General features: G+C 43.8%; 2 protein-coding genes across 3 annotated transcripts in view; one reads left to right on the forward strand and one right to left on the reverse strand.

Moving 5' to 3' along the window:
* On the forward strand, nucleotides 1-25596 carry OLFM4 (olfactomedin 4). Of its 2 annotated transcripts, none has more exons than XM_081012974.1 (5): nucleotides 1-169; nucleotides 3597-3749; nucleotides 14865-15077; nucleotides 16005-16158; nucleotides 23124-25596. In XM_081012974.1, exons 1-5 carry the CDS (start codon nucleotides 83-85, stop codon nucleotides 23930-23932), a joined length of 1416 nt encoding a protein of 471 aa, XP_080869100.1. In that variant the 5' UTR covers nucleotides 1-82; the 3' UTR covers nucleotides 23933-25596. The 2 variants fall into 2 exon arrangements, with proteins under 2 accessions (XP_080869100.1, XP_080869099.1); XM_081012973.1 differs by lacking the exon at nucleotides 1-169 and adding an exon at nucleotides 2003-2520 and having other exon boundaries at nucleotides 3255-3749.
* Nucleotides 1-25597, reverse strand: part of LOC308481001 (uncharacterized protein) — a 424851-nt gene that overhangs the window by 182919 nt on the left and 216335 nt on the right. The window lies entirely within an intron of this gene.

A 25597-nucleotide genomic window follows, 5' to 3' on the forward strand; every position in this document is an offset into this window, starting at 1 on the left:
GCCCCCTGAAGGGAAATCCCCAGACCACACTATAAAGAGACTTCCCTCTTCATTCTTCATCAGATGTGTCCAAGCTGGGGAGATGAAGTCCATCAGTGCAGCTGGGCTGCTGTTTCTTCTGCAAAGTGCAGTTGCAGCAAATGTCACTGCAGCAAGGCCAACAACTGGGGTAAGAGATGTCTCTTGATTATTTATCATTAACTCCATATATTGTAGTTCTTTTCCTTCTGGCATAATCATCACAATATTATTCAGGTTAAATTGGATGAGAGTGTTCAAAAGCAGCTGATTCCCAACTAAGTGCTGTGGTAGATTTTCCAAAAAGAATCCCCCAAAAGATAGGGGAGGTCAGGAGGGAAGCAAAGGGTGGGGGGTTATTTTATATTTGTGTTGCTGTTGGTGTTTATATTATACCATCACAGTATACAGGAGGACAGGACCCTGCCCCAAAGGCCTTACAATTTAGAACTCACCACAGAGCAGACAACACAGTAAGAAGAGGGGAAAGGGAGGCAGGGATGAATTAGGCTTTATTTCAGTGACACCAAATTTATAGCCAGTAGAACAGCATGTCCTTCAACATTTCCCTGATGAAAATAGGGATGTCCCATTCCATAATGATCATTTTCCTATTTATTTACACATCTTACTGGGTTGCCCCAGCTACTCTGGGCAGCTTCCAACTTATATAAAAACAAAAAAAGATTAAACATTAAAGGATTGCCTTCAGGTGGCTCAGGGGTCAGATAACTCCATACCCTCCAACATTTCTCCAATGAAAATAGGGACATCCTAAGGAAATGGAGGACATTCCAGAAACAAATCAGAAATGGGAATGGCTCCTCTAAATCAAGGATGTCCCTGGAAAATAGAGACACTTGGAGTGTCTGGAACAGGTTTTATGAATCATCTTACTAAAATTATTATTATTATTATTATTATTATTAATTATTAAATATACTAAATATAAATTATGTAAGAACTATCTACTGGGTCACAAAAAATAGCAAGCAAGACCATAAAATTTGAATTGGTTGGAAATAAATCTGTTGCAAACCCTTACAGGAAGGCGGGGGGGATGGGAGAGAAATCCTAGGTTCTTTCATGCTATCTAATCTCATCCAGGGAAGGTTCCCAGCATTCCAAACAACTGTGACCAAGAAACAGAACGCAGGGTGAGCAGTTTAGAAACATAAGAGTTGCACCTGCAATTTTGGACAAGGTTGCAGAGGCACCTGGTCCACCCCTGACCCTGGATGACCCTTCCACCACAGGCTTAGCTTCAAAAAGTCATTGACTGAAAAGTAGCTGCAGGTGAGCCAGGCTTTCTCTGTTGAGACTTCTGTAGGTTTCACCAGGCAGAGGAAGCTGGAGAAGAATGCAGAGCTGCTGTTGACTTTCTCTGTCTGTTGTTGTTCTATGCCTGCCTTGTCTCTTCATTAGCGGAGCAGGCACAATTTGCTTTTAGGGAACTTGCCTGCTCTCTCTGCAGGTGTTGCAGGAGCCTACATGTGCCTCATCTCACTGAGGGATGGGAAGATCCAAGGGCATGATACTTCTCCATATTCAGTTTCCATTCAAAAGAGGGATCACTGGAAACTTACAATATTATATCATACTTGAGCTTATGTATAAATGTTAGCATAACTGGAGGTAGACAGCTTTAGCGCTCAAACAAAGCAAGTTCCTGTGTCCCACATTAAATATCCAGCGAGGCATCTCTGCACCTCCAGATACTGTTTGTATTTACAGGAACCGCCCCGCCCCGCCCCCCGCCTAAACCCACCTCAGCACGTTCTGTGTCTTTTCTCAGTCTCTCTTGCTCCCCAATTCAGAACTTCAACTTGGGTTATTTGCTGTGTACACGTTACCAGCTTGTTGTGCGGCTAAGTTATTCTTTTTCTCAATTCAGACCAAATCTGGTTTGGGGAAAAACCTGTCAAAAGGTAGTATTCCATATTGCAGGATGCTAACGATGCTTGTACACAGTGGGAGTGCACTGCATGCAAGGCATTCCAAGATGCCTTGGAATGCATCACCCTTGGCTGCAGGGAGGTATCTTTCCTACCTCCTTCTTCGTCTTAAAACAATCTTTTAAGAGTTATCTGCCACTGAGGGACATAATCTGAATCTTCCAGACTCTGGCCAGCTATTGCCTTTAGGTGAATAGGAAAACCCACAAGAATATTCTCAACAGTCAGAGCCTGGCCTATGTGTGGCAAGGAGCACAAAGCAGCCCAGGGCCTGGTGGCAGCAGAACAAGGCCTTTTGTCCCCATTTTTAAGTGGAGGAGGCTCCAAAGAGTCCAGTTGTTCTGGAGGAGAAAGCAATATATATTTACAGTTCCAAGCACTGACAAATCAGGGGACAGTTTTGGGAGCAGGACAAGGGACTACAGTCCCTTCACTTATTCTTTTTTCCATTTTTTATTTTAAAAGAATCCTCCAGTTTCTGGAGTGAGAGTGAGGAGTGGAATTTGCCACCAGCTTCTCAGAGCCTAGAGGCCATGTTCAGTGTGAGGTGTTGCGTTTGCAAAGTAAAAGAAGGATTGAACTCTGATTAATAAGAATACACACAGAGGCTTGAAACAGCAAGACTCTGGGAGGGTGCGTATAATTGTGTCTGTCTGTGCTTGTCCGAGTCTGCAGCCCCCTGGCCCAGGCCGTTTTTATTCACAAAAATGCTTTTTACAGAGTGTTGGTAGGAACCAATCAGATTTCTTCTGAGCATTTCCACAAACCCACATGGGGAGAAAGTTAACCTATAAACACGAGTTATCCATGCATACTTTTGGGGTAAATGAATGAAAAACTACAAAGGAGCGAATTCAGCAACCCCGGAGGCCATAAACAATCAGTACACATGATAAGGGGGATGGCCAGGAGGACAGTGACCATTATCACCTTAATGTGAGATCTGTTTCCTGGCCCTAAGATTAACATCCTTAGATTAATATACATCAAAGAAACTTCCCATAGTCTTTAAAAAAAACCAAAAACTTCCCATAGTCTTTAGATGACCCAGGACGCCTGCCTGTCTGTCGAAGTGTGTACGTGACTCGTGAAGAAGAGGGGAATGGGCAGTAGAGGCAAAAGGGCATGAAAAGGACATGAATGTACAATCTTATGGGATTTAATCAGAAATTATCGTCAATATATCAAACCCAGTCAACACAATGTCTTCATCGTGGACACGATGGCTTGATGTATATTTTATAATTCCTCATGGTAATCCCATCTGACCCCTCCATTGAGGGAACAGGGAGTTGGGCCAGGTTTTGCTTTTTCATGTCAAACAACAACACAACAACAGCAATGGTGGTGTGGTAATTATAGAATTATGAGTACGGTACTTTGGGGAATTACTGATGTACTGTAAATATCTAGCCTCTTTTCTTCACTTTGAACTTGCTTGAGCACACAACATGAAGAGGGAAAAGGAGTGCTCAACAGGTATGACACCCACTAAATAGATTTTGTTTCTTATCAATGACCAATGAAGTCAAACAGGCCAGTTGTTCTCTCAGGCTTTTACGCTTTTGTGTCAATAATTGTATAACATTCATGTTATTTCCCCCAACCCCAATTTTCTTGCAGCCATTTGCTAATGTGACTGGTTCTGTGGATGACCACAAAGTTTGCCGATGTTCCGTGTTCTTACCAGACACCACATTCCCTGTGCAGAAGATGGAGAGCCTTGAGATCTTAGCCCAACAGCTCTCAAATAAATTTGAGAGTGAGCTTTCAAAAGTAAGTTACTTTTAAAAATAATTAAAAGTATACACCTCTGTAGTCAGCACATATAGTTTCTGGTTTTTTAAAACTAAGTTGAGAGAGAGAGGGAGGGAGAAATCAGCTCCCATTTGTTTCACAGGGTCTGTGCAGAATAACTTCTCAGTAGATAGTGCACAGTGACGTTACACAACCTTCTATATTTTTCTGGTCTAATTGGCAACTGCAGGCTTTAATCTGTTTGATTAAGCACCTAAGACTTTGGCTCCTGCAGTTTAATCAGATAATCTTAATCAGATAGCCTGTGAATTAAGGGACCACTTGATCATTGCTGTTATAATTCTGGTGTGTTATTGGCAGTGTTGCTATTATCATTTTATTTCTTATGCCACACCCTCGCATAAGAGCTCTGGGTGACTGATAGGCCACCCTGTTCCAAGGACAGGTGCAGCTAGCAAACCAGTCAAAGCTGAGCCTAGCCACTCAGGCCACATGAGCACCTACAGCTTGGAAGCACCCCCAGACTACAAACCTGTTCTTTTAGGGGGAGTGGCACCCTATGTGGAACATGACATTCACCTATTTCTTAGAACTGGAACCATTTATCACCAGAGTCTCTGTCTTATCAGAATTCAACCTCAGTTTACTGGCTGTCATCCAACCCATCCCAGTGTTCAGGTATCATTCCAGCACTTGCACAGCCCTTTCTGATTTGGATAGTATAATGGTATGGGGTTGCTCGTGCGTAAGTTGCCGCCACTCCTGGCTATGTTGCCTTGTTAAACCTTTCTGTCTGGACCGCCCTTCAATTCATGGCTGCCTCAGTCGCTAGCAGAATCCGTCAGTGGGCGTTTCTTAAACCTTTTCCAAAATAAAAGTTGTTTGACACCCAGACTCCTCCTACTTTCTCTGCGCGGAAGTCTCCTGCGCAGGGAGGGCATGGGTAGCGGAGGACCAGTGCTCTCCCCGCTGGTGTCCAGTGAAGAGTCTGGGAGCCCTCTCGCCGATTCCCCCATCTGCCCCTCCTTATTCCTGGTGTTGCACTGAATTGCTTCCCCATCTGCTGAGCTGCCTCTCTCCCTGCTGGGCCCTTCTCCAGCATCATTAGAGAGCCTCCCCTCCACCTCTAGCTCCGATGTCAGTTCCCTGACATCCACCTCCCCCCCCAGGACCCCCTCCACCCCCGGCCCAACCTGTTGATCCAACTTCGTCCCTTTCTTCGGCCGACGATGCGGGGAACCCCCGGAAGGAGCTGTCGTCATCCTCAGAGGATTCGAAGCCCGCTTCCCACCCGTTCTGATCCCTTCCCGCGGGGTGGGCCTCCCAGTCTGATTCTTCTTCCTCCGAAACCTCTCCTCCCTCCTCCTCGGAGGCAGGAAAACCCACATCTTCATCGTCTGTGGTTCCAAATTGCTCCTCCCAGAATCTCGCCAGTGGTTTGGGTTTGCCCGGGAACAGGCAGTGGAATTCCTCCACCAGATACCCATCATCAATTGCCTCCGCGGGAACCCACGTGTTTTCCGACCCGGGTTCTCCCTCCCAAGCTACCAAGTACTCCACCTGGCGTCCTCGCCACCTTGAATCAAGTATTTCCGTGGCCAAGTGGTGGTGCTCCGTCTCTTCTACCTGCGGGTGTGTGGTGACTTCTCCCTCTCGCCCCGGGAATTCCCGCCCCTCCCTGTACGATGAGAGTAGGGACCTATGGAACACCGGGTGTATTTTCATGCTGTCAGGCAACTTGAGCTTGAATGCCACGGGGTTCACCTGCTGTGTTACTTCAAACGGTCCCAGCCGCCTGGGCTGCAACTTCTTGCACCCCCCCTTAAAGGGTAACCCTTGGGTTGACAACCACACTCTGTCCCCCACCCGTATGGTTTCCCCTTCCCTACGGTGCTTGTCTGCCTGCCTCTTGTAAATTTCCTTGGCCCGCTCCAAGTTCATCTTAAGTTGCTGGTGCAGGGCCTCCATTTCTTCCACAAACTGCTCTGCCGCAGGCACGCTCCAACTTTCCTCCCCACTCCCCGGGAAGGCCCTGGGGTGACACCCATAATTGGCCATGAACGGGCTCATTCCCGTGGACACATGTTCAGCGTTATTGTACGCAAATTCAGCCAGCGCTAGTTTCTCCACCCAATCGTTCTGCCTCTCGCTGACGTAACAGCGTAGGTATTGCTGGAGTATACTGTTCGCTCTTTCTGCTTGCCCGTTGGTTTCCGGGTGTCTCGCCGTCGAGAAGCCCACTTCGACCTGTAGCAAGCTCATGAGCTTCCTCCAGAACCGGGAAGTAAATTGTTTCCCGCGGTCGGAGATATCCCTCGAGGGAGCCCCATGCAACCTGAAGATGTGACCTACAAACAACCTGGCTGTTTCCTCTGCCGTAACCGCATGTGAGCAGGCTATAAAATGGCACATTTTTGTCAGTAAGTCGACCACTACCATGACTGCTGTCTTTCCCCGGGACTTGGGCAGATGGGTCATAAAATCAATGGACACCACCTCCCAGGGTTTTCCCGGCGTGGGTAAGGGTTCCAGTAATCCTGCGGGGGCAGCCTGCTCCCCCTTTGCCCTTTGGCAGCGGTCGCAACCCCGTACATATTCCCGTACATCCTCCCTCACCCTGGGCCACCAGAACTGCCTGGTGACAAGCATCATGGTTTTGTGCTGTCCAAAGTGTCCAGCTGTGGGATTGTCGTGGAGTTGTTTGAGTACCTTCCCCCGTCAGGGTCTCCCCTGGTACATACAGCGCCCCCTTATAGTACAGCACCCCTTCCTTCTCCTCAAACCCTCCCTGGGTTTCTCTTCCATCTCGGATTTCCCGGATTTTAGTTTGTGCGAACACGTCGTTTCTAGTGAGTCCGGCCAGTTCTTCCCTAATATTATTGGGGGCCCTGCCAGTGAGGCTACGTGAAAGGCGATGGTCTCCCAGTGCCTGGAAACCCTCATTCTCATTGGTGGGGTCTGGTGTGTCACTTCCCCTCCCAGCAGCTCTCTGCCATCAATGGTGGTTACTTGCAAGGGGAAATCTAAGGGCAGCAGGTGGAGCTGGTGCTCTAGTGCAAAGTCCTTGCTGAAGAAATTGCAGGAACTGCCTGAATCCAACAGACCTTTCACCTTGACTGGGTGCCCATTCGGGAGTTCTAGCACCACTTCTATGGCTATAGCCGCCCTGGGGGGGTCTGGTTGGGGCACTTTTATTGGTTGCTGGCCTGGCTGCTGTGCCCTCTGCGTGGCAGCCAAGCGTTGTCGTTTCCCGGCTCCTTTGCTTTTTCCACCTCCTCCTCACCCCCTGCAGCTCCCACCATTCCTTGCCAGGCCTTTCTTTGAGGGCAGACCCTGGCAAAATGTCCTGGCCGCTGGCAGAGGAAACACTTCTTATTAGTTTTCCAATCCTTTCCCTCCTTCTTGCGACCGTCGCTGGAATTTGAAACCTCCCGCGCGCGCGCCCCATCTATTTCCATTGGCTCCGTCGGCGGGGAAGGCTGCCTTGGTATTTCAGGAATGCGGTAGTCATGGTAACGTTGCTCTCTCCCTTCCCGCTTCTCCTGAGCTCGCGCTTCCTGCCTTACACCAATCGCAAGCACAGCCTTGGTCAGCTGATCCATCGACCGTGGGCGGGGTGCGCGGGAAAGCTCGTCCTTCACCGTTGGGGACAACCCCTCCTCGAACAACATTTGAATGGGTTCAGAGTCCAGTTCCCACCCGAGCCGGTGAACTAACATGGCAAAGCATGACCAGTAGTCTCTAACTGACTGGTGCCCCTGTTTACAGTTCATCAGTTCCCGCCGAGTCACACTTTGCTGCACATCACTGGAGTACATTGCGTCCATCGCCTGAAAAAATTTCCTCAGGTCCTTCAAGGCAGCATTCTGCGTTGCCATTAGGGGCCTGATCCATTCCCTGGCCCCATCCTGCAGATGCCCAACAATATAAGCCACCCGCTCCCCGTCGTCTGCAAAATCATTCTGCTGCAGTTCCAAAGCGTACTCTATTTCCGTCCGGAACGCACTATAGTCCTGAGGCTTCCCTCCAAATTTGTGTACCAGTCCCGGTACCTTCCTTGCTACGGGGGTGGGTCTGACCTGTGCATCTTGAGCCCGCCTTTCGTCCAGCCGCGCCGTTAGAAGAGCCACATGCTGCTCCAAATCTCGGTTCCTCTCCACCAGATTTGGCACTCCTGCTGCTCCCTCCGTGGCGCCAGCTTTTCCGGTTTTGCTCATGATGCTGCCTGCCGCTGTGCACAAGCAACGTCAGGGACTGACGGATTGCTATAATGGTATGGGGTTGCTCGTGCGTAAGTTGCCGCCTCTCCTGGCTATGTTGCCTTGTTAAACCTTTCTGTCTGGACCGCCCTTCAATTCGTGGCTGCCTCAGTCGCTAGCAGAATCCGTCAGTGGGTGTTTCTTAAGCCTTTTCCAACATAAAAGTTGTTTGACACCCAGTCTCCTCCTACTTTCTCTGCGCGGAAGTCTCCTGCGCAGGGAGGGTGTGGGTAGCGGAGGACCAGTGCTCTCCCCGCTGGTGTCCAGTGAAGAGTCTGGGAGCCCTCTCTCCGATTCCCCCATCTGCCCCTCCTTATTCCTGGTGTTGCACTGAATTGCTTCCCCATCTGCTGAGCTGCCTCTCTCCCTGCTGGGCCCTTCTCCAGCATCATTAGAGAGCCTCCCCTCCACCTCTAGCTCCGATGTCAGTTCCCTGACAGATAGTATGAAGAGAAAGAGTTGACTTTCATCAGCATGCTGATAGTAACATGCTTCAAATATCCAGATGAGGTCATCCAATGGATTAAAATAGATGTTGACTAGCATGGGAGACAAAACAGAACTTGCCATGGGGTTGAACAAAAGTCAGAAACACAAAGGAAAAGATTAAAAATGGCCTTTCCTTCAAAGAACGAGAGTTAGCTTTGTCACATTGCATTGTAACCTATACTTCCTTTAACTTTCAAAAAGGCACATGTCCTGAGGTTCTGTGCAGGCGTAATTAATAAAATCAGAGGTTAAAAAGCAGCCAGTTAATCAAGTGAAATGTTTTCCTTGGTTGAGAGCCCCACATTAAGCATATTGCTTAACATACTGGGGTTGGGGGGTGTCTGTGGATACAGAACATACTGATTAGCCTCGCTTTTACTGTAACGGCAAGGGAAGCTCCTGTTATTATTGTGGCAGGTAGTTATGGGGGAAAGCAAGGTGGATCTTCTCACACAAAAGAAGGGTGATAATAACCTGATACTCCTCCTTTCTGTCTGAAAATATTGCAAGACCTGAAGGTGGGGGATTCAACAGCTCCCTCTGCCTTGTGAAGCTGCACAACAGTGGGTTGTTTTCATGTGGTCATGAGGCTGTCTAATTAAAGCAAAGCTGCTTAGCCTTTTGCTGTTTTGTGGTTTGCTATAGGAATTCTGCTGCCTTTCCCTTGCAACATTCATTAAAAGCCCCACAAATAAGCCCCTACATCTGTAATTTCGAGGAAGTGGGGGTGGGTGAGGTTTGGGGGTGGAAATACCTCATGCAGCCAAGAACCAGCATTTGACATTGGCTGCTTGATGAAAAATATTCAGGGTTTCAATTAGGTGTCCAGGAGAAATTATTTGACTGCTCCAGGAACCAGACGTCGTAACAAATGAAGTGTCCTTGAATTAATCAGGAGGAAAGACAGAACACTAAATTATAAATTCTGGCCATAAATATTAATAAACTTTCTAACAGTATAATCAGGAAGAGATAAGAAGTTTAAGCATAAAAAAAAAATCTACAACAGGGAGGTGGTGGAGACAGAGACAGTTCTCTGGGAACATTTGTTTTTTGCTTAAACAATTTTCTTTAAAGTAATAGGAATTATGACACACCTGCCCAGGGTGAGGCTTACATATGTTCACCTCTGTCCTCTTGTTGACGAATGTCCCTGTCTGCAGAGAAGAGAGGATCCTGGCCCAGGAAGGAGTTGTGTTGGCTGAATGGGAACCATGAAGAGCCAGGGCAAGGAAACACCAACTGATAGTGGACGATCTGGCCCTAGATGCCAAGAATCTCCATAAATTTGTCTAATCCATGTAGGTGCCATCACTGCCTCTTGTGTGAGTGAATCCCACAGTATATATATGCAGCATAGCACCAACTACTAGGGGCAGAGGTGTCTTCAGCCCCCTCAATATTTTTTTCTCCATATTGAGAGGGAGAAGGAGGCCGAGCATCAAGCCGCCTCCTGCTCCTCCTCCTGCCAACAGGGACATCACTGATTGACAGAAGCTGCCTCGGCTTCTGATGTCAATCCATGATCTCCTGTTTCGATTGCTGCCAAGCCTCCACCAAGGCCGGCTAAGGCTGCTGATATCCTTCAGGAAGCCAGGCTGCACTTCCGGAAGTGCACTTCTTCTTTTTTCCTTTTTTTTTTTTTTTGAGTTTTGAATGCTTTGTTGTATTACATACTAAGTAACATAAATGTTTATTTCCTTCTATTTTTGATTTCCAATGACTAAGTACTCAATCCATGATTAATACACATTGTAAAAAAAGAAAAAAGAAAAGAAAAACGATTGGTGATTAAATTCACCATGACCTCCGATTCACCCATTGTGTTACCCTCATTACATTTTTAACTACACACTGAACTTTTTCTCCTCTATGTTGTTCCATTTCATTTGTAAGATTCTTCTATTACCCACAGAAAGTCAATATGTAGAGTTTATTTAAAAGAACATTGTAGAAACATAAATCTGCTGGCAGGTCTGGATTGACTTTCTCTGGAAGTGCACTTTGAGGCGCAAGCTATTTGAAGTACATCACTGGCTGCTACAAGGATACTCTCCCCTCAGGGGCTGCCCTTGCCCCCCTTATGCACCGGAGCCCAGCAGAGAAGAAGCATGGCATCGGTGCCAGCACTCCTTCTCTTAGCCACCTTAGGTATGGGGGGGCAGTGCAAGAGACCAAGTGGCTGTGGCCGTGGCATTGTGGTTTGGGTATGGGGGTACGAGATGTGAAGAGGCATCAGTGGTATTGGGCGGGCGAGAGAGCAAGAAATGTTGGACCAACGTTGAAGCATATGCTGACTTAATGTCATGATGTCACACGCACAACATCTGCCCCCTCAATCTCACCCGCAAATTGGCACCTCTGATAATGCCACATGTGAAGAAGTCCTTTCCTTTCTCTGTCCTGAATCTTCTGACATTCAGCTTCACTGGATGGTCCATGGGTTATAGTGTTATGCCTGCCATGCGTAACTTTATAGACCTCTGTCATTTCTCTCCTTACTCCTTAAACCTTTTCTCTAAGTTAAAGAGCCCCAAATGTTGTATCCTTTCCTCCTAAGGGAGGTGCTCCATCCCCTTGATAATTTTGATTGCCAGTTTCTGAACTTTTCCAACTCTACAATATCCTTTTTTCAGGTGAGGTGACCAGAACTGTCCAGGTACAATAATGCCATAGATTTGTATAATGGCCTTATGATACTGGTAGATTTATTTTCAGTTCCTTTCCTAATGATCATTTGCATGGAATTTGCATCTTTCACAGCTGCCATACACTGGGTTGAAAGCTGTCCACTATGACCTATGCGGCCTAGGACCCTCGTACCTACAGGACCGCCTCTCCTGGTATGCCCTGTGGAGGACCTTAAGGTCCACAAATAACAACACTTTGGAGGTCCCAAGCCGCAAGGTGGTTAGATTGGTCTCAGCTAGGACCAGGGCCTTTTCAGTACTGGCCCCACTCTGTCACAAGAGACTAGGGCCCTGCGGGACTTGACATCTTTCCGCAGGGCCTGCAAGACAGAGCTTTTCCACCTGGCCTTTGGTTTGGACTCAGTCTGACCCTTATGTTTCCCTCCCCTTATGGTTTTGATTTATGGGCTACTATTAAAATGAGGCTGCATTTTAAATGGTATTTTAACCCGTATTTTAATAAACTGGGTTTCCCCCATTATGTTTTATTGTAATTTTATTGGTGTTAGCCGCCCTCTGGCCGGGGAGGGCGGGGTATAATAAAAATTTATTATTAGTAGTAGTAGTAGTAAGTTAGTGAGACAGGACTGACCCTTGCCGAAGCCAGTTTGTTCATCTTCAGCAGGACTTCCATCTGTATTCTTGGTAATTCTATCTTTAACAATGCTTTTCACCAGTTTTAATGTAACCAGCCTGTAGTTCCCTGGATCCAGCCTGGATCCTTTTTAAAAAACGGTATTACCCTGGCCACTAACTAGTCTTCAGGTACAGAGGCTGATCTTAGAGACAAGTTAAATATTTTTGTGAGAAGGTCAGCAATATTTCTCTCTCCCTCTCTCTCTCTACATACAATGCATAAAGGTAAAGGGACCCCTGACCATTAGGTCCAGTCATGGCCACCTCTGGGGTTGCGGCGCTCATCTCGCTTTACTGGCTGAGGGAGCTGGCGTACAACTTCCGGGTCATGTGGTCAGCATGACTAAGCCGCTTCTGGCGAACCAGAGCAGTGCACGGAAACGCTGTTTACCTTCCCGCCAGAGCAGTACCTATTTATCTACTTGACTTTTTTGACGTGCTAGGTTGGCAGGAGCAGGGACCAAGCAATGGGAGCTCACCCCGTCGCTGGGATTCAAACCGCCAGCCTTCTGATCAGCAAGTCCTAGGCTCTGTGATTTAACACACAGCGCCACCCGCGTCCCTTACATACAATACATACATACATACGTTTCAGTTTTTAAAAAATATTTTGACAGCAAATTCACGTTTGAGTCATTTAAGATCTCTTGGGTGGATAACATCCAGACTTCCAGATTTTTTTAGGTTTTTTTTTCTCAATAAGATCTAGAACTTTGTCTCTTGTAACCACTATTTGTTCCTCAGACTGAAAGTTTATTCAGGCACAGAGATCTGTGCTATAGGCTTTTCTATGAAGATAGATGCAAGTGATTCATTCAGCTTCTCTGCCATCTCCTTCTCTTGTTTAGCACACCTTTGATTTCCTTGTCACCCAAAGGTCCACCTCTCTAACTGTGGGATGGGATTTAATAGGCAGGAGAGGATATATTAATTGCAATTTATTCCTCCAGGGCCCATGTATGAGAGTTGAACATACATTTAAAATATGGGCCTGAATAAAGTTTAAAATCCCATCCTGAACAGAAAAATTGGAAGTATAGGAATTAGGCTGTGAAGGCTTTCTCACCTGACTTCACAAAGAATCAGACAACAGACTGAGAATCGCATAATCATAAAGGGTCATCTATTCCAGCAGTGACAGATTTCTTGCAGAAGTTAAGAAGGGATGGGCAAGGACTAAAATCAGCCATTGGCTTCATTCTTAATGGGGTCCCACTTGTAGGACTACAAAAATAATTTAACAACCTACATGAATAATTTTGATAGGAACTTTTTAAAAATCATTTTAATCATTTGTGCTTACTAGCGAATTATCTTGAGCTATTCAGCAAAATAAGTGATTACAGAAAAAGTCGTCTTCCCAGTTGAAAGCTGTTTAAGGATAGTTTTAAACAATGAAATTTCTGAAACCAAACAGTGTTGTTCTCCTGTGGAGCACTATGTGATTAAAGTTATGGTAGCTGGAAAAAGAAACCCCCCAGCCCTGCCCCAAACCTTTGCGGCTCCACAGTCCAGCTGGACAATTCAGCCTAGCAGGGCAACAAACCCTCAAGCTAGATGCAGAGCGACACATCCTCTGACATAATCTTGGCAGATAACAGATCGGGTCAGACATGAAAACAAAGCTTTTCTACAGGGGTGTTAAAGAGAATTGTTTATACAGGAAAAATAAAGAGCTTTTTGAGGCTTCTGTTTCATAGTTGAGGTCATTTGGTAAAGACATAAAATAAATGCAACCTCATTTGTTATTGTTCTATATAAAAACATTATTCAAGTCATCACCTTTCTTATTATTTCCAGCAGCAAATGATTGATGGATCTTGTAAATGCATAACTGTTCTTGAAAATGGCTAGGTGCCCCAGGCACTACACTTCCAAGCATCTGTTTGAGACGTGCTTACATTGCACCGGTATGTCCTCTTGTAATCTCACACTGGAATCACAATGCTGAGGATTTCTTTTACACAGTCAATCATCCTGAAAACCTATTAAATATCACAATCTGAAGGGTTAACTAGAGGGTGACATGACCCAAAAATAACCTGTATGGCTTTGGATTGTTCACCACATGTACTCAGCTAACAGAACTGTACAAATGATACGTTTGGTGATAATCTAAATCTAATTATAAGGTCATGATTGTGAAACATTGTTCATTTTTACTTTTTACTTTTTACTATGATGTTCCCATACACCCTGAGTTCACATTCTTCCAGGTTTCATTCCCCTAACCCTCCTGAAAATTCAACCAGCCCCACTCCCTAATTGCTGTTCTGTGAAGGCCTATTTAGTTCTACATGCTTTGCAGGAATCTCAGCAACCAACTTGAACTGGGTGGTTCAAACTTCTTCCCTTCCCTGTGATAGGTGATACCATGATAGTTAACTGGTGTGAAATAAAAGGAAGGCTGTAATGCAGATCATGTGTCCTATACATCCATTTCGTCTGTAGTTATAGGCAGGGACTCTTGGGGTTCTCTGCCTTGTCCTAGGGGCATCTGGTTCCGAGAATGGGACTTTACCTAGTTAATTTCCATGGATACTCAGTACTCAGGCTTCCAAAACATCTTTAGATATAGAAAGTAGCGTGTGTATGCAGTGTTGGCCCCTGCAATTGGTCAGGTAGGTAATCTATGTAAATGTATTTCTGCCTAAAAGCTCTTGTGATCGATTGCACTTGATTGATGAATTCACCAGATATTTTTTTTTAAAGTATGGATAAGGATCATCTATGTCATTCTGTCACAGTTGGAGGCACTTTTCTGTTGAACTCAATAAAAATTAAAACCCACTGAGAAAAATGTAGCTGAACAGTGATTACACTTTCCCTATCCTGCAGACATTCTTCTTTATCTATGTCATTTATCTGTAATCTTTGTCTTTATTTTTAGACCAGAATCCACAGCAATGTTATATAAGCTTCTGTGCTCAGTGGTACCCAAGTAATCATATTTTGATCTTGGCGAGATTACAGAGGTGCAGTGGGGCAAAACTTATCTTTTTAAAAGGTATCTTAAATACATTTTCTAAAATGGAATACATTCCTGTGTATATGTATAGATTACCAAGTACACCAAAGAAATTGCAATGTATGAAAAAAAGATTGTAAACCTAACCATCAAGATTGAGCGCATGGAGAAGATGAGCATTTCTTACACTGAACTGGACTTCCAACTGATGAAACTGGAAATCAGTGAAATGGAGAGGCTAGTCACACAGCTGAAAAGTACGCTAACGGGAAGCAATGTGATTGTTGAGCAGCTGTATGGAGAGGTATGGTAAAAGCTTTGTTAAGATCCACAGTTTCTCCTGATAAAATCTCCAGTAGCTTTAATATGATTCTCCTGAAATTATGCACATATAACCAAAGGTAGAAATTATTCCCTCCCTTCCTAGCCAGTTTACACAAGGACTGGAAAATATGGCTGATCCATGAATAAGAGAAAAGTGTCAAGGATGAAACAGTGGGGCTGGAATAAGGGTCAAGAGTAAGGGGGAGAAGGATCCAGGCCCTAAGGAGGAAATGGGAGCTATGTGGTCCAGAATAATTACCATGGACCAATCAAAGCTCCACAAGTAGCCTGCTCTGTAAAAAAATTAGTAACTATTCCCACACTGAGCACTGAAAAGAATTCATAAATTTGCATCCAATCGCTCACTCATTTTGTTCAAGGCACTTCACAGTAAAAGAACAAAACCATGCACACAAAACAAAACAGGAAGTTAAAGCAAATTAGTAACCTTATCCTAAGCTATTTGCAAAAGCCAAAAGATTTCTATGTGACACTGAGCACCTGTCATACATCTATCTACATTAATGGTGATGGCATAAAATTTATTGTTAGAAATGCACAATTTCTAATTACAGTGGTACCTCAGGTTACATACGCTTCAGGCTGCAGACTCCGCAAACCCAGAAATAGTACCTCGGGTTAAGAACTTTGCTTCAGGATGAGAACAGAAATTGTGCTCCGGCGGCGCGGCGGCAGCAGGAGGCCCCATTAGCTAAAGTGGTACCTCAGGTTAAGAACAGTTTCAGGTTAAGAACGGACCTCCGGAATGAATTAAGTACTTAACCCAAGGTACCACTGTACTTACTGCACTCTTGGTAACATCCTTTATTAAAATATCAGCAAAAATGAGTTTGCAAAACAAACTTGAGCATAACCAAAAGTCACTCCTACCATTTTATGTGCCTAGATTAAGAATTTGAGTCTTATGGTGAATGAACTGGAATCGCTGGATAAGCATAACATCCTTGCAGTCCGCCGAGAAATTCTGGCTCTAAAGAATAAATTGCAAGAATGTGAAGCGAATACAAACCAGAGCACCACCAGCCACTACATCCCTCCTGGTAAGTATTTGTTTTGTTAGATGATGGAACGTATGTTGCAGAAGTATATTTTCATATTTTCCATTCTTGGAGGGCAGGGTAAATAATTAGATCTGAGGCTTCTTTCCTGAAAACTTTTCATTTTGTTACATATATTGTGAATGAATTATCTTTAGTATTCATTTGCCCAGCCCTCAGCATGTCACACTGTGGCCATTTTCATCCTTCCTTGCAGTGAATGAGAAAAAGAGCAGAGAGGAGGAGGACCAGGCAATTAATGGAGAAATTCTTCATTTTGCAATGAAACAGGGATTAAAATGCTTCTGAAAGTAAATAAGTAAATAATATCCTAACCAACCAGAAGTAAGCCCTTTTGAACTCTAAAAGGAAGGGGGAGGCCTCAATTTCAGCAGCACCTTGGAAGGTTTGGGACTTCAAAACACCTGGCACTGGATGGCATGGTGACATCATGTGATTGACAGTGGGTGGCCTTTCCCACCTGTCAAATTTGGCCTGCAACACCAATCCTGATAATGATTAGGTTGTGTGTGACTGCAACTCTAAAAAACACCAAAGGCTCCCGACCCCTTAGATTGTTCCAGGTTGTGTGTGACTGCAACTCTAAAAAACACTGAGACATGACTTGGTACCTAAATGAAGCCACATGGTAAAATGCGCAGAAAAATGCTGGAATAAAACACTTCCCCACTTTTCAAAAGTACAAAGAACGGTCAAAATTTTGACTTCAGTTTATTAAGCAGATTGCTTACAAGGTTCCTGAATGAGTCTCCCACCCTACCCAACCCGTTGAGCTTTAGCTCAATGACTCTTACCACATTCCAGAATGGCTCCTAATTTTGGAGGCGGGGGACCTTTGTCAGAGGTAGCAAGATTCCGTGATAACTTACTGATGCCAGAATTTAATACATTCAAGTTATCTACATAACATAATAGAGGATCTTGTTGATCTTTCTGCAGTGACTCTCTTCTGAAACTGCCTTTGTGATCTCCTGCTCATCACAATCTTGGGAAATACATTTCCTGCACTATCAGTATGCTTGCAGTATGCTAATGAAATGGGCCATAAGGGAAATCAGTCTCAGATAATCACCATGGCAAAGTGTAGAAGACACTTCAATGACCACAGATTAACAGGGACCCCTGACCCATCAGGTAGTGTAGTGGCTTCTGTTATGCTCTTGGACGGCTCCCTTCATCTCAGTTGGGCTTATTCAGAAAATCTTCTGGTGAACAGCACACCATTCTGCTGAACTATCTCTGCTGCCATTTTCACAGGACCCAGGATTTGCCCTCTGAGTAGGCGGCTGCTGCCCATTCCCTCGTGATGGGACAGTCTCTGGTACTTTACATGCTTGTGGGGACCTGTGACCCTCCAGTGTTGTTGGGCTGCAGCCACCATTGTCCTAACATGCGTGTTCAGTGGCTGGAGAGGATGGGATTTGTAGTCTAATAATATCTAGAGGCCCACAGGAAACAGTCCCTGGATTATAAGGTACAAAGTGGGTCAGGAAAAAAGTTACGTGTTTTGTATGAAGGGCAATTCATCTCAGAAAGATCTTATTATTTTTGTTCACCACATGCTTCTGTTTCCTTGCTAGAAGGATAAATGAAGTGATGGAAGACAAAGTTTCATTGTTCAAAATACCTTCTTGAACTTACTTGCCTTTCAGGCAGCAGCTGCATTTTCTCTCTGAAGGATGAGGAACCCTTTTGTCTGTCAGGTCAAGTGGGGCTGGGGAGAGAGAGATTTAAAACATACACACATATACAAAAGATCTGAAACAACACCTCTGAAGCCCAGAAAGGGCATTACTCTCCTTCAAGAAACAGCTAAGAAACTCGAATTTTGAGTCACAGAGTTGTGTGTGCAGGGGGAGAGGCTCTATGCTTTTTGCACTAGTCATTTTCCGACACACAAAAATCTCTCCCACTAGCTGTATTTTCATCCTTTTTGGGGGGGTTGCTGGATGAGCTTTCACAATAAATATACATCTGTATGGGGGAAAGCAGTCAGAGTAAGTCTGAACAAAAGAAACTAGTCTGCCACTAATTTGTTTAAAATTACTGCCCTCCACAGCAAGGCTACTTTTCCATATTATTTTAAAACAAGGTTGTTGGGGGTTTATTGTTACCTACATTTGCATGTAATCTCTAATTTGCCCCTGACTTGACTGCAACACCCAGTTAGCTGGGGAGCAGGAGGACCCTGTAATTTCCCTTGCTTTCTAAGTGGGTGGGGGCTTTGTGGGTTTACAGATTCCTTGCACTCATCAAAGCAGGTGAGAGCAGATAGTTAAGTACATTCTCCCAGCAAACTTAGCTCCATGTGTATATCTGCCAGCCCATTTGGCTTCCATTTGCTTTGGGTTCATCTTATATTTATAATGTTTGTATTAAACTGGGTGATTTTTTTGTCCTGATTCCAATGCTTTCCTTTTTCTCCTCTCTCTTTCCTTGATATTTTGTGGCGAGTGTGAAGACTGCCTAGGAAATCCCAGAGCTGTCTAAGCTTATGAATCTAATGAGACTATATAAAGTTTAACGGCTATGGCAGAGCTTTAGAAAGTCACCTCGTGCGATGCTCTGTTGTAAAGCTTCTCTTGTGGCTGTGCTCAATAGAGTGGATTAGCCTAGTTTGCAGCAATGTTAAAACAAAATATGTCCTCCATTTTGCTTGCAAATTTCTAACTCAATGCTCATTCCAAGGAAGAAAAAAGCATTTGGCATACTGAATTACACCCTCATTTTCTGAAGAACATTTTGGCAAATCATTGACATTTTCATCTGTTTAACAATTCTCCCCTCCAAAAATAGCCTTTTGTCTTATCTACACAATTACTTCACTGTAGATCAGTGCTAAATAAAAGCATATTTGATATGCCTCTGACTTCTAGCATGGCCACTGACTACTGTAAACATGATTATAATGCCATGAACAAGTGCACCTGTTTCAAAAAAGGGAGCTGCTGCCTTGTAGGTGCATCTGCCCTCTTTACACATGCACACCTTATAGATAAGATGGCAGGGTATTATTTTTTCCTGTAGTGTTTTCTAATGTGAAAAAGTGTTTTACAAGTCTAATGTCATTTATACTTTCCTGTGAGACTGAGAAGTAACCAATGGTTGCTGGTGTAACTCAGTTGGTAGAGCATGAGTCTCTTAATCTCAGGATCATGGGTTCAAGCCCCATGTTAGGCAAAAGATTCCTAGATGACCCTAGGGGTTGCTCCAACTCTACAATTCTATGATTCTATGCCCAATGAGCTTCAGGGCTGAGTAGGAATCTTAATGGAGCTATCCTATGTCCATGGCTGTAGCCAGGATTTTTGTTAGGGGGGCAGGCTTTTGTTAGGGGAGGGAGAACCTCACATGTGTAATGATTTGTAGAGATTTTGATTGATTTACGGGGGGCGGATGCCCCCCTGCCCCCTGGCTATGCCCATGCCTACACCTGTCCTGTTTCTGGGAAGCTGTTGCCTAAAGCGGTCTAATGTGCTAGTGACACCTGCCTGTCTGTCTCCACCTCTTCTCCCTTCTCCCTTTCCCTTCATGTAAAGTTATGATGAAAGCCTCTTGCAGTTTAAGTCTTAGACTTAGACAATTCAGGAAAGAGCAAGAAAGAGTGTTTTAGCATGGATCTCATTAAGCTTATTTCAGTTTTATCCTGCTTTAGCTTTCATGACTTACGGTACTTCAAAGACTCCTGAGAATAATGAAAGTGCTTAAAATTTCTTTTTACAGATGGGTAGCCGTGTTGGTCTGCCATAGTCGAAATAGAAAAATTCCTTCCTGTAGCACCTTAAAGACCAACTAAGTTAGTTCTTGGTATAAGCTTTCGTGTGCAAGCACACTTCTTCAGATACACTGAAAATTTCTTTGTTTGGTGATGGCCTTGATGGTTTAGCAAGTACGTGAGAAGGGTCCAGAGAGGAGTATGCTCATTTCCTTCCAATTTGCAGAAGGTGGTCTGAAGCAGGGAGCCTGCTGTGCTTTGGGAAAACCTTTGAGAGCCGTGTTTGTCCAGGGATCTGAAAAGCATGTATGGAAGTCTCCCTGCTTCAGAAGATTGCTTTCCCTGTGCTAAAAGGTGATGGGAAAGGTGACAGAGGGATGCAGCTCGTGGATATGTCCCTGCTGCCTGTCCCACTCTTGGGTTTCCTGAGCTCAAAATGTAGTGCTTGAAGATGACTTCAAGCATTTGTCTTTCAGGGCAAAGGCTTGTGCTCAAATCACTTCCACCACAATGACTTTCAGTCTTTGCTGTTTAAGAAAGGGAAGAAAGATCCCTGGTTCCTCTCCCAGAACTGCAGTCCTCAGTATCTGGAAAAGCACCCATATACTCTCTTAGTGCCCCTTCAAACATTGCAAGGATTGTGGGTACATGTGTGTGAATATGCTGTGTGCTTCTGAGATTCCCTGAAATTTGTAAGTGCTTTGCTAAGCTTTTCCTGATGACTGTGTACGTGTCATGGGAAAGTATGAGGGGTCCCCGTTATCTGTGAGTTATACTTGAGGTGAAAGAAAGACTAGCATGGCTCCAGCATATTGTGGGGGACCACAGGAGTTTACTAAGTATATGAACATATATCTGCTAATTCCCCTAGTTGTGTGTGAAACATTTCTTAACTCCCCTGCATTGACATGCATGCTGTCCCATGGTCAAGCTTTGAAAACAAGTGACAGCTTGAATAATGGATGTACATTTATTTCTTATGCCTTCCAATATTTACAAAGTGAGAGGATGCTTTGTTTTCTTCTACTCCCCTCCACCCCACCCTGTTCTGCTCAGTATGCCTACATTAAAGGAACTCAACAGCAACACAGTATTCAGATCTAGTACAAGAAATGCATAACCTACCCTGACTATTTGTGTGCATGTTGTGTGCATGTTGAAAAGGCTGTTTTGTTTTTAAAAAGAAAAGCCTAGACTGGATATTGAACCTCAAACAATGTTTGATGTTAATAAACCAAACCCACTTCTAACTTTAATAATTCATGTATTATTTCATAAGTAAAGAACAAACAAATGTTCAGGAAAGAGATCTCTTTAAGGGGAAAAATAAGATCTTCTTATTTCTTTTGTACCATAAAAAGCCTTTTGGCTGAATACATGATTGTTTTTTATTTATGAAACAATGCATGAATTATTAAGATGAAGCTAGATCCGTGCTTGGTTTAATGACATGAAAAATTATTTTAGGCTGAATCTCTGCAACTTGCTGTGGACATTTTTATATCTTTTTTGCAGCTTTTTAAAAAGTAAGTTGCAGATTTATGCATGCCGTTAATAAGCATTTAATTTGAAAATAACATTACTGATTTAGGTGCACTAATTCATAATGTGTTGACAGTTAAGGGCAAACTATAAATTATAGTGGCTTCTCTGCTGTGTAAAGAGCTCCCATTGATTTAGCGAGCTGGTAAGTGGCACAACATTTAGCAGTAAACCCGGATCATAAAACTACATATTATATTCCTGTATTGTGCTGATGGAGGTATATATAACTCTAAGTACAGAAGTGTAGGTATGCCAAGAGCTGAGATCATGTTGACTGCATGTGAGTTGGGCAGTCCCCAGTTCAGTTTTTGCCTTACCATGCTCTCTCAGGGTTGAAATAAAAAAAAATCCTTCCAGTAGCACCTTTAAGACCAACTAAGTTAGTTCTTGGTATGAGCTTTCGTGTGCAAGCACACTTCTTCAGATACACATTGTGTGTATCTGAAGAAGTGTGCTTGCACACGAAAGCTCATACCAAGAACTAACTTAGTTGGTCTTAAAGGTGCTACTGGAAGGATTTTTTTTTATTTTGACTATGGCAGACCAACACGGCTACCTATCTCTCAGGGTTGGATTTGGCAACTCTCCCATCAATAGTCTGGGGATAGCAATCAACACTGGCCTGAGCTGTTGTAAGGGTGACTAAAGGCTCGTTCACACTTCCACTTGCCCCATGTCTAGAAAGCATGGGTCCCTGGGTTTTACCAGGAACAAATGGAAGTGTGGATGAGCCCTGAGTGACATTTGTCTTATAGACTCACTACAATCAGATCAGGAGGTTGAACTCCACAACTTCATATTGCAGGTAGAGGATTGCATATTAAAGGACAAGATTTAGCTTTCTACCTGACATGCTAGTTTTCTATGTGCAGGTGTTTTTTATTGTTTTCGGAGGTGGAGGTTCTATCATGCCCTTCTCCTGTGCATTCTGAAATAGTACAGCCTAGAAGCAGTTTTGCCAAATGGTAATATGTTTTGTCTAGAGCAATGATGGGAACCTATGGCCCTCCAGGAGTTGTTTGACTCCAGTTCCTATCAGCCCTAGCTAGAATGGGCAATAGTCAGGGATGATGGGTTTTGTAGTTTAGTAATACCTGGAGGGCCACAGGTTGCCCCCCCCCCATCTAGAAACGCTCTAAAGTGTTATATAAATGCTTGATGTTGTTACGTTAACAACCATTTCTTTTCAATACTATTGACCCTGGGAATGCATTGTCCTCCTGTTTTAGCAATATGTTTGCTTGGGAGTCAGAATGGTGGATAAAGTCAATTCAATTCACATTTAAAGGCAAACCTGCTTAATCCACACTTTGCAAAACAATATGAGAACTGAAACACAGCCATCCTTCTGGACATGACACTCTTAGTCAATTTTGCCCGGAATGATTCATTTAATCTCTGGGGGGAAACCCCCGTGATTGCAATAGGTTTTCTCTAGATATGTTCCAAACTGATGCGTTGCCAAGACACCTGGTCTGGAGCGAGGGTCCTGTGACACGAGAGGTAATAACTAGCCAAGAGCAGGATGGGAGGTAGAAATGAGGGTGAGGAAGTGGTGGTGAGTGACTGAGGGCACAAAGCAAGTGAGAGGTGAAGATTTTAGAGACATAAGTTATTTCACTGCCAGAGATACTCAGAATCTTTGAACTGCATATGTGCAACACACTCTGTTTTTGGTTGGTTTCAGGAAGCTGCAGTCATGGTGGAATTGCAAATGCCAGCCAGCCCTTTGTGATTCAGCTAAACTGGAGAGGATTTGACTACAAATATGGTGCCTGGGGAAGATATACCTCTCCACTGAACCCTGAAAAGGAGCTCTATTGGGTTGCGCCACTGAACACTGATGGAAGATACCTGGAATATTATAGACTTCATGATTCCTTTGATAATTTATTGCTGTTCAGATACTCTAATCAATTTAGAATTCTATATGGCCAGGGCAGTGGCATGGTTGCTTACAACAACTATATGTATTTTAACCAACATGGCTCAAGAGATATGAGCAAACTAGATTTAAGCACCAATACTGTGGTGCTGAAGAAAACTCTTCCAGATGCTGCTTTTAACAATCGGTTCTCATATGCAGGGGTGTCATGGCAAGATCTGGATTTTGCTGTGGATGAGAATGGATTGTGGGTAATTTACTCAAAAGAAGCTAGCACAGGTAATATCGTGATTAGCAGACTTAATGAAACAACTCTTGAGGTGATCAGTACATGGGAAACAAGGCAGTACAAGCCAGCCGTGTCCAATGCTTTTGTTGTGTGTGGTGTGCTCTATGCCACAAGGCCCATCAATACTAGGAAGGAGGAAATATTTTACACATATGACACAAACACAGGAAGAGAAGGCAGAACAAGCATCACTCTAGATAAAATGCTAGAAACAATTCAGAGTATCAACTACAGCCCTATAGATGGGAAACTTTATGTGTTCAATGATGGCTACCTTGTTCAGCATCAGTTGACCTTCCAGACTCTTCCACAACAAAAGTGAAGCAGAGGAAGCAGAGGTTTGACCTGTTTGTAACTCATTTGTACTATCTCCCAATATTGCTACTACATTTCTGAGGGGCGAGGGGCAGAAATGTAATATTAACTCATGGAAACATGGAAGTTTGGAAAACTTGGGGCAAGGTCCAGCCAATGTTGAACACTTAAATTTCAATTCTTTCACCAGCCTTTGCCTTATTTCATTAAGCCTTTGCTTAACATTCCCATTGAAATGAGGAGGACTTAAAACTGCTTAAGCTTGGCTTGATTGTGCCCATAACAATACGCCTTGCGTGGTTCAGACCAATTGTCCCTTTAGGTCAGTGTTCTTCCTATGTGTGATGCTCATGTCTGTTACTAGAGGGGGGGACCTGGTCTTTTTGGATTGGGGCAGGGGAATATATTCATCTCTACCTCAGGGCTTTTCTACTCCATATTATTTGCTATGCAGACTTACAACATTTCCTCTTAAAGCACCACTACTGTTATTACATTTTCCCAGTGCTCAAATTGCAGTAGTTCATTGCAGTGAGAATTTGGTTCTGCTCCCAGGCTGCGGTTTGTGTGTGTCATAGGCACCACTTGGTTAGCATTTGTGGTATCAGAATAACACATTACAACTCCTTGTCTGTACTCTCTCCCCTATTCCTGTGCCTTATAGTGACATGTTTTATACATGATTATAGTTTTAAAATATTCTTTGAATGTCATCAACACTCATCTAGACTTACTAACAATAATGAAATGTTTTAAAGTGGAAAGTTATATAAATTGTAGACTGAGGACTCTTTCATCCCTCTCCAGCTCTCTGAATGGTGCTTTGCCAATTTCACTTTGGATAGTAAGAATGAAACTGATAACTTTTTTTGGGACAGGCCCTTTATGGTTACTACCCCTCTCCACTGACTCCCACAAGTATATCTTGTGAAATCTGGATGGGGCCTTAAAGTTATTGCTCAGGAATATGTGGAAGGGTCACAAAAAAATACAGTTAGTGGATAAGCTCATGAGGCACACTCCTTCTGTGAAAGCCCAGATAATAAAATTAACAAGAGCTACACAGCAAAGGATTGTTATGTTCATTTCAATGAGGCTTGCTCAAGAGAACAATCCACAAGGTAGATTGTGACCTTTATGTCCACACAGCATAATCCAAGCCAGGGTGTATGCAAAACAATTTGCCACTAATGTAAAAGTACTGCCAGATTTAGCCAAATATTAATCTATCTCTTTGGATAGATTCCAGTCCTCAACCTTCTTGATGTGAAAAGAGTCCTGCAAAGGTAATAAAGATTTAGGCCAAATGGAGCCTTCCTTTTTGGACTGGAATATATAAAAAATGGCTCATTGCTGTTGTCCCTACTTTTGGAGGAAATGGGAGAGCAATACTATTTGTTTTATGAAAAGGGGGTCTTATTTGTGACATTTTGGACAACAAATTCCAAGATACTATGCAAACATTTGTAAACCCCTCCTTTGTTGTGATCAATGAGTGAATAATTGATTTTTTTGTAGCAAGAAATTATAATATGCTATGCCATCTTTTGCATTTTTATTAATTATGAATAATTGTGATTAGAATTTTGAATGAACTACATACAGTAAATTTTCTATGACTTCTATATTTTGTAATTAAAAGAAAACTCTAGACCACCATCTAATACAGAAT

This window comes from Podarcis pityusensis, assembly GCF_964106645.2.
Source record: "Podarcis pityusensis genome assembly, chromosome: 7".
NCBI lineage: Eukaryota > Metazoa > Chordata > Lepidosauria > Squamata > Lacertidae > Podarcis > Podarcis pityusensis.

Bases quoted from the DNA above. Each gene is read 5' to 3' on its own strand.
- OLFM4 (XM_081012973.1), top strand. From the start codon at position 3,489: ATGACCAATGAAGTCAAACAGGCCAGTTGTTCTCTCAGGCTTTTACGC. The intron at 3,750-14,864 runs GTAAGTTACTTT...GTATATGTATAG, and splicing joins TTGAGAGTGAGCTTTCAAAA to ATTACCAAGTACACCAAAGA. The intron at 15,078-16,004 runs GTATGGTAAAAG...TTATGTGCCTAG, and splicing joins TTGAGCAGCTGTATGGAGAG to ATTAAGAATTTGAGTCTTAT.